The sequence below is a fragment of the Photinus pyralis genome, unplaced genomic scaffold, assembly GCF_008802855.1.
Source record: "Photinus pyralis isolate 1611_PpyrPB1 unplaced genomic scaffold, Ppyr1.3 Ppyr1.4_LG4, whole genome shotgun sequence".
In the NCBI taxonomy this organism is placed as follows: domain Eukaryota; kingdom Metazoa; phylum Arthropoda; class Insecta; order Coleoptera; family Lampyridae; genus Photinus; species Photinus pyralis.
In genome coordinates, this window is record NW_022170511.1 from 44,790,813 (window position 1) to 44,799,557 (window position 8,745).

Consider the following 8,745-nt stretch of genomic DNA (forward strand, 5'->3'; position numbering starts at 1 on the left):
GGGTGTTTGGCAAACATGCGGCAAAAATGAAAGAGGTTATTCCTTGGACTATTCTAATGTTATTTTATCCTTTGATGATTTTTGAAAAAACGCTTCGTTGCGAAGATACATGTGTAATTTCTGCCCTTATTACTTAAACGGTTGTTTGTGAAATCCTCTATCATGGCTCATCATTCGAATGCGTTTTTTCAAAAATCATCAAAGGATAAAATATCATTAGAATAGTCCAAGGAATAACCTCTTTCATTTTTGCCGCATGTTTACCAAACACCCTGTATATAAACCGAAATGGTTACCACTCTATTAATGTGCAGTCGGTAAGTTTAAAGAATGGAAGATGAGTGGATAACGTTACAAAAATGTTGTTAGATATGTGACAGCAGCCTCAACATTCTAAATGTGAAAGCAAGGTATCCGGGAAGTAGGTACTAACGATGCATATAGATATACCTATATCAGAAAAAACTCTTTGTTGATCCATTCTCTAAATGGGGTGATGAACCATATAGGAAATAGACGACTCAATTCCTCAAAGGGGAAGGTTTTGAGGAATTGAGTTTTCCTATTTATGGAATCAATCAAGTGTCCATGGTCTTATGCAGCAATTACATCGATTAGTATTGGGTGTGTGACACATTTATTAATAAATGTAGTTCCTTACACTAATACTTATTCTTTACAGGAGATTCGGGATATCCCCTTCGCTCTTGGTTGTTAACACCAGAGACTTGATATAACCATTGAATAAAAACACTATAAGAAGCCTAACCCCGTGGAAATAAAGCGCGACAGAGTTTGAACTGAGAATATAATGGGAACACTGTCAATAGAGTCGATTCTTGAACTGAGAAGAATGAGAATTTGCTTTCCTCCTATTTACCGCAATGAGAGTTCGGGGTCACAACCAATGCGGGTGCAAGGGGATTTGTGAGATTTGTCGCGCTTTCTTCCATAAGCGTTAGGCTTCTTATAGTGTTTTTATTCAATGATATAACTATAGACTGCGCGTAACGTAGATTTTACTATAAACGCCTGTTGTCAAGATAGGATAGGCAACCAACAGTACAGTGCGGGGCAGAATACGTTCTCGCAGCATGCTGTAGCATATGTATTCAATGGATTTTAGTACCAAAACAAAACTACATATAACTGTTAACACTTTTAATAACATTTATTGGTGTTTGAATTGAACTAAATTTGTATATAACTGCCTTACTCTAGTCTTAATTTGATTTATATGTGTATTTTGGTGGTGAACACGTATGGTAAAATATACTCTTAAAACTAAGGATGTAAGTTGCAAGACATGATTATTTAGAGGATCCTGATTCAATATATGGCTATCCAAACACGCAAATGGGCTGTAACTATTATTTATTTTTCTTAGGCCGCTGATAACCATTTTGTTTACAACGGGATGTGGTGTTGATTGAATAAAGAACCTGAACACATTTTCAGCAATTTGACAAATTTTTATGACATCACTAGATGCGTGCAACAATCCTCCACGATTTTTTCTAGACAAAAGCTTTGATTGACTCTCTGATGCGAATACCGCATCTGCACATATAGAACATTTAACACACTTAGCTATTTTTCTTGCAACATAACCTGAAATATACTTAATTACGTCTATTAAATATGGAGACCAATGTGGAAAATCTAGTATATCTTCATTTTCTGTATAATTTTCTTCATTATCTATGAAATCAGGTAGATCATCGGCATGCTGTTCTTTCTTACATCCACTACTTATTGTTAAAATAGACGTATTATCTATTTGTACACAATTCGCGGAAACGGAGGATGAAATTTCTGTTTTGAGCAAAAGTCTTTTGTAGGCGCCCTCGAACTGCTTGGCTGTTGGATTATTATTATAACCTCCTCGTGATCCAATAGCTGAGAAAAACATCTCTATATGATCTTGACTTACTTTGTACGTCAAGATGTAGTCCAAAAGTTTTGTTTTTATCAGATCGTCCATCATATTCTGAACACTTATCATACATAGACCTTTAAATCCCGTCTTTCTGCGTGTCATTAGAACATTTTCTCCATTAAAAGTATGCAGTGTAGAGAGATATTGAATGGAACTTTTAAAAAACGTCGTGAAGAAAGTAATATTTTCTAATGTTAATGGCCTTCCCAAACTACTCTTCGACAATAAATTCCTGGAATTTAAAGCGTCAAATATATCATTAATTTTTCGGCAAAAATTTGAAGTGCCCTCAGAATCTGCGAATGATTTTAAGTTAAGGTCTTTGTTGCAATAATCCAGAGCATTTGCTACACTTATACTAAAAATCTGCACTGCTAATCTCACTTTCATAATCTCTTGTCTGAAATTAATATGTCGTTGGGTTAATTTGTTCGCAGCGTGGAGACCTTCAGTTTGTTGTAAAGAGACCAACGTTTTAAAAAATTCCCATTTAATTTGTCGTCCATCTTGGTCTGCAAGAACATGCCAATCCGCAAGAGTATTTCTAATCAGCTTTATCATATGACAAGGATCAAGTATAATATGTACTCTTTCATTGGTGAGTGGATGTAAAAACCAGGGCTGTAATTCCGGATAAGATAATTTTGCTCCTAATTGTGATGCTACGGAAAAATTTGTTGCTGTGCCATCAAACGTGAGAGACGATACTTTAATATTATCACATTGGCCAACACGTTGAAGACATTCTAATATCAAGTTAGCCTTCTCGGCTGCTTTAAGGCCATTAAGTAAAAAATACCCAACAGGAAGTTTCCATCGGCAATTCAGAGCAACTAATAGAAAGACTAAAGCTTCCTTCGCCTCAGGTAAAGCATCACTCTCTATATCAGCACCAAAATCTACGTAGCCGAAATATCGTTTTCCTGTCCTTTCTACATATTTGCGAATGGACATTTCATCATATATCAATCCACACAGCAGCACCTTGTTTTGTGCCTTACATTCACCGGCCTTTGTATTTAAAATATGAAAGGATTCTTTAGTAAACCCGGCAGAACCATCAACAGAAGAGACCCATTTTCGCAAAGTGGAGGGGTGTGGTAAACAATTATTAAATGTTTTCCTCACATAATTGTATGCACTGCTTGAATAAAAATGTAATGTCAACGCAAAGCTGCGAATGTCAGGTGCATATTTTCTATCGGGTGTTCGAGTTTGATGAAGAAGCATTTTCTTTTGCATCCCACCGAGACTTTCCTAATGGAAATAATAAAACAAAATTACAAAAATAAAATATTACTTATACCACAGATTACCTTAGCAAGGTAATCTGTGCTTATACCTAGATTATAACAGATGCTCCCATTTCTGGAAAATAAACAATTCTCAAAAAATAAAAACCTTAAAAATTAAAATAAACACCCTTCTGGAAAGCACGTGCATATATCTACGTATCTACCTGCCATAGACAAAATTATTATAAGCAAGGAAAGAGCGAATGACCATTCTTGCGTTAAAATTATTAGTTAATGCTGCAACAACTGGCAACAACAGAATCATACAATCATGCTAAACTTACTTACATTCAATACAATTTCACATTCTTCGGATATTTTATTTTGTTTTTTTAAATGGCCAACCAAATTCTCCAAAGATGCGATTTTTTTGTGAAGTCGAAAGTTTTTTATACTAATATCTTTAGTTGTCTATTTTTTTTGTCAATTTGTCTTTTTGCTAATTTCCACATCATTTTTGCTTTTTTGGGACATTGCAAGTCTTCCTCAGAATAATCTCCAAAATAAAGTTTCCTAAATAAATGACACATGAATATGGTTTATTTCAGTTAGAAAAATATATTTACCTTTTCAAAGACGTACGGGAAGAACTAGAAGTAGAGGGTTCTTCCGTATCGGGGATAGGGTCGGCGTCGCAATCGTCCGATTGAGTATTTTTAAGAAGTAATGTTCTGAAATGTTTAAATGAACATCTGTAGTTTCATTTAAAAGCAAATAATAGGAATTGCGGTCGTTACCTTGCTGGTAAAGGATGTGGAATAATAGTTCTGTGTTGTTTTGGAGATTCAACTTTTAATTGAACGGGAAAGTCAAAAACGCTCGGTATGGCATCATTCTTTAACACTTTCTTTGGTACTTTTCTTAGAAAATCGGCTTCTTTAAAATGTTCCCCGCAAATGACACTGTGTTTAGTAGGAGTAAACTTTTCTCTGCCAATTGCTCTGATCCATTGGGCCATTAAATTGTTATCCGTCGGAAATCTGCATATTATTTAAAGTTACATAAAATACCTAAATAATTATTAGAGTGGGGATTTAGGGCATTTTACTTATACGTTAGTGTTAAATACAGAATATATTCCAGATCAGTTATTGTGTACCTTTTCGCGTGCAAGTATCTTAGTTTGCGTTTGAACATATTATTTCGTGGCGCGTTTTCAAAGAAAACTTATACGTACTTACCTGTGAAATGAAACAGATTTAGAGTTCCTGTTGGTGCATTTAAAGGCTACGCACGATTTAACCATAGTTTATTCTCGACAGCTAATCAAAAGAATGATTAATAGACGGAACATCAAAAATGACAGCTTATTTCTTTATACATGTATCTCTGCGGTTTGCCCCGCAGTGCATTGTGTGTTGCATACTGTGTCGACAACACATTCGATACGTTACGCGCAGTCTAGTTATAGCAAGTCTCTGATTGTAACTATATGTATTATCTACAATGATTTTGACTGACAGGTCATTTGAACAGTCAAAACTAATTAGTTGTGAAATTGTTCGAAGCGTTGCAGCATTTGAGTGTCCTAATTCTGAATGAAATTAATAATCTATATGCAATTTTCAGTTTTACTTAGCACTCTTAACGGCTCCAAGCAAAACAAATCTTCAATCGAATCTAAATTACCATAGGGAATTTAGCTAATTTAAATGTAACATGAATCATGTAAAATTCAAATTGAAGTCGGAGTATTGCAATAATTTTTTTAATTATTTTTAGCAGGAGAAAAGAAAATTTTATAGAGGTTGGCCAACATTTTATTAGGACCAAACTTAAGGCACAAGAGCTGCACTTATATAATGAGGTAGATCACAGACATAAGCTACTAATATCTATGTATAATACAAATTGATATTTCCACCCATATGACTGGATAAATACAATTGAATAACTGGCTCCTGGCACTTCTCAAGTTTTTGAATGATTATATCGTACTTTTCTTTTATATCGATTTTTTTAGGATTAGTATCATCAAGCAAAAATATTGCTAGTATTAAGCAAGCAATGGAGCTGCCATTGTGAATCAGCGAGTCAATTAATGAGTAGCGCTCACTTTTACAATTAACCTTGAAGAAATATCGAGAGAAGAAGTTAATCTTCTTACAAAGAAGACCAATGATAATTTGGCCGTAAGTGCTTACTAGTTCATCGCACAGTGCTTCCAATTTTGCAGCTAAGGAACTGTCAAGTTCCAATGTGATGTAAGTAAGTTTCAAGTGAATATACTCATCTAAAGTTTGTTGTGGTTCCAAGACGGTGTTCCACATCGTAGCAAAGGCTTGAAAAATTTCCTTGTTGTAATAGTCGCCCGATAAAAATGGCGCACAGAATTCTTTCAAAAAGTCTATGGTGGTGTTGCGGGCCGATGTTCTTCTGCTAGGATCATTCCAAGAACTTGTGACATATTTGCTGACAATACCAAAGCAGGACGTCAATCGCCTCATTTGCTCAATCTGGTTGTCACAGTGAAGTATATACTTACATACAAACGTATTTACAGTGGAGGAGAAATGAGTCAAAGTGTCACATTTTAAAAAATACAAGCTAATCACATTTTCAAAAAATTCGTTAGGCATTTTTGAGATTAATTGGGGCGAAACTGATCGTAACACAGATCCTTTACTTGCCTCCCATCGATTATCGGGATCAGGACGATTGTGTAACGCCTCCCAAGCTAATAAAATGTACGCCACAATGTATTCGCGAGGAACTTTATCGATCTGCAGTAGTATCTCGATTGCTTCTTGATCTTCCAGGTCGACCTCCTTCAGATTTAATGTAACCAACTCCCATGTGAATTCCTCTGGGTTCATCACGAAGAAGTTGAAGCAAATTTTGAAAATGACCTTACGCAAGGAGGCGTTTTTTTCTTTGTTCATGAAGCGCGTTATTATTCGATGCACCTCCGATTTGTCCAACACACGAAAAGTTAAATGTAGGGCATGCTTACGCGTGGAAACAGCACGAGTGATTAATTCGGCGAAGAATGGAACCAATTTGTTCTCGCTAACGCTGTCGACTATCGAATAGAGGGAGCCACGTACCAACTTTAAATAGTCACCTTTGCAAAATATAAGAATACTTTCTAAGGCTGCCGATGGCGGATTCAAGTGTTTGAGGCAACCCCCGATGACTTGCAGAAGGGCGTAGAGCTCACGACCCTCGGGTGTCTTGTAGTCGGCCTCTCTTTCTGTGGGGTAGTACTCGCGTACTAGGTCGACGAATTGGGGTGAGTCTTGTAATAATGACAGTGCAAGTGCAGAGTTGCGATCCTTGCTCTCACGTAATTTTACCGTACATAAAGCCACTACTTTCTGGGGTATTTCTAAATGTGAGAGATTACGAGTCTGTCGAAGAAATGCGGCTAACCGTGTATAGGTGAAATTTTGTAGGATCATGGATGTAATTGCCCCAATGTAGGCAGCGACAAGCTGTAGATCGTGTTGCAGAAGCCAATTGAGGATTTCGTAGTTACCATATAAGTATTCGATCGATAAATAAATATCAAAATACTCCTTTCTCTTTGACTGTGAGTGTTTGATGCGGTAAACCAAGATCTGTATATCCAAAGCATCCAATTTGTTCTCAGAACACTTTCGCGAAAACCACTCTTCAAATCTTGCATATTGGAAGACGGAGATGTTGTCCCCGAGGTGACTTTCATTCCATGTAATCACTTGACGAATAAAATACGGGGCCCAAGAATCATAGAGGTCTTCAAGTTCATTGACTATCTCTCCAAATGTTACTAAACACAATCGAGTGAAGTGTGGGTTCTTTGGAATTATAAGCAAATCACTGAAAGGCCGAATCCACTCCTTCAGTAGATCTTTTACAGGCAAATTGTTCAGTAGAAGGTAATGGACGTATGCTTCTCTAATAGCATGCGTCTCGTGATCATTCTCAGTTGACAAATTTGCAAACTCATTAATCAAAGCCCAATGCTTTGGTGATAACTTTTCCAGTTCAAAGTGGCTCAACAACCCCGACAAAAAGCTCCGGTGTACAGACGCCTTGTCATTGCGATGCTTACTCAACATATAACCACACACATCCAGCAGCGCATCGGTATTAGAATTCAATTTACAAGTCAACACCAAACAGTTGACGAGTTGTTCTCTTGTTTTCACTGCGGAGGACAGCTCCAGTTTCTGTTTCAAAAACCGCAGAGATTTGTCAGTGGGCAAATAGGGAACCCACACCTCTTCGTTGACAAACGCAGGCCTATTCTCAATACTAAGCTGCTGATGACGCACTGCCAATGGTAACATCTCGACAAATTCCAAGCTAAGAAATATGGGGTAATTCCAGAATAGACAACCGTAAGTGTGCTGAAAAACTTCAAGCCATAACTCAATCGGTTTCTGCCTACGGGGTACCAGTTTCATTATTGAAAGTAGATAATCTTCAACATTTTTAAACTCCTCCAGCGTCTTCGGTAGCAAACCAACAAATAGAGAGCGAAAATTGTTGTTTAACGTTTTTACAATTGTACGTTTGTGTAAAACCAAGAAGTAAGTTTGGGGTTTCCTAATAACATCGTCTCTATGTGCGTTGACGAACTTTTCAGTTAATCTCCAACCTAAGCGCATGCGTAACTTAAATTTTTCGTTCAACTCAAGAAACAGCTCAGGATCACAGTTTGCAATGTGCCGAATTAGTAAGTAATTGTCTTCATCTCTGTACTTATCCATTAACATGCTGAAAATTTCCTTGGTCAATTCGGGATAACGTTTAATGATGAGAAGCGCTTGCTTCCAAGTTGGTTTAAAGTTATGTGTTGCTAAAAAATCAAGTATAAAATCTGGGTAGCACGACGGTAACAATTTCGCAGCTAAGTAAAAACCATACTTGTCTTTGATAGCTTCGAAGTAATCAGTAGCTCGGTTGGCGTCGTTTAAACGAAGAGCCAACTTGTTAACAATTTTAACCTTCACCCTAAATGACACATTCGGGAATACATCAGTAATCAAGTCCTTAGCACTAACTTTACATAACGCCTCCAGAAACCACCGCTCTTTGAATATACGACCGAGGAGAAATGTCTTTTCGTTCTTCAACACTTCGATCAATTCCTCTACTCTTTTAAAATAAATCAGTACGTCAACTCTGAATTTCTCTTCGAGAAAAGTTCTCGGTTGCAAATGGGCGAAGTTCAAGTCGCCCCCGTCTTTTTTGTATGCCTTCAAAAGGAGGAACAAGTTCTTCCGGCGTTCGCCAATTGTTACACCATTCAAATTGTGAAAGTTTGTTATAAATTCTTGCGACATTTTAGTTTGTTTAAAAATCAACTAAAAAGGATGAAAATTAATTCAATATTAGAAAAAATATTCCTCAAACCTATTTTTGTTTCAAAAAACACAATTAACCTAAAATAAAGACTTGCAGATGTGTTGCACATTGACTCCCGCGTAGTACCGAGGGAATCAATATGCAACACAGGCAACAGTTCAGGTTGCCAACATAACAAATACCAACATCTGAATCAAACTGCCACAAACTCCCCCA

The 8,745-nt window shown here is 36.8% G+C and overlaps 2 protein-coding genes across 2 annotated transcripts; both read right to left on the reverse strand.

Annotated features, from left to right (window-relative positions):
- Window positions 1-2,888: 2,888 nt before the first annotated feature.
- On the reverse strand, window positions 2,889-5,065 carry LOC116168901 (THAP domain-containing protein 2-like). Its single transcript, XM_031484907.1, has 4 exons — window positions 4,334-5,065; window positions 3,972-4,214; window positions 3,801-3,905; window positions 2,889-3,747 (listed from the first exon to the last, which is right to left on the reverse strand). Exons 1-4 carry the CDS (start codon window positions 4,369-4,371, stop codon window positions 3,624-3,626), a joined length of 510 nt encoding a protein of 169 aa, XP_031340767.1. The 5' UTR covers window positions 4,372-5,065; the 3' UTR covers window positions 2,889-3,623.
- On the reverse strand, window positions 5,022-8,684 carry LOC116168897 (the record flags this gene model as incomplete). Its single annotated transcript, XM_031484899.1, is given in 2 exon segments — window positions 5,022-8,528; window positions 8,578-8,684. A coding segment is annotated over 1 exon segment (3,438 nt). The 5' UTR covers window positions 8,508-8,528; window positions 8,578-8,684.
- Between the last annotated feature and the right edge of the window lie 61 nt (window positions 8,685-8,745).

Bases quoted from the DNA above. Each gene is read 5' to 3' on its own strand.
- LOC116168901 (XM_031484907.1), bottom strand. From the start codon at position 4,371: ATGTTCAAACGCAAACTAAGATACTTGCACGCGAAAAG. The intron at 3,906-3,971 runs GTAACGACCGCA...TAAACATTTCAG, and splicing joins CCACATCCTTTACCAGCAAG to AACATTACTTCTTAAAAATA. The intron at 3,748-3,800 runs GTAAATATATTT...TCATTTATTTAG, and splicing joins TCCCGTACGTCTTTGAAAAG to GAAACTTTATTTTGGAGATT.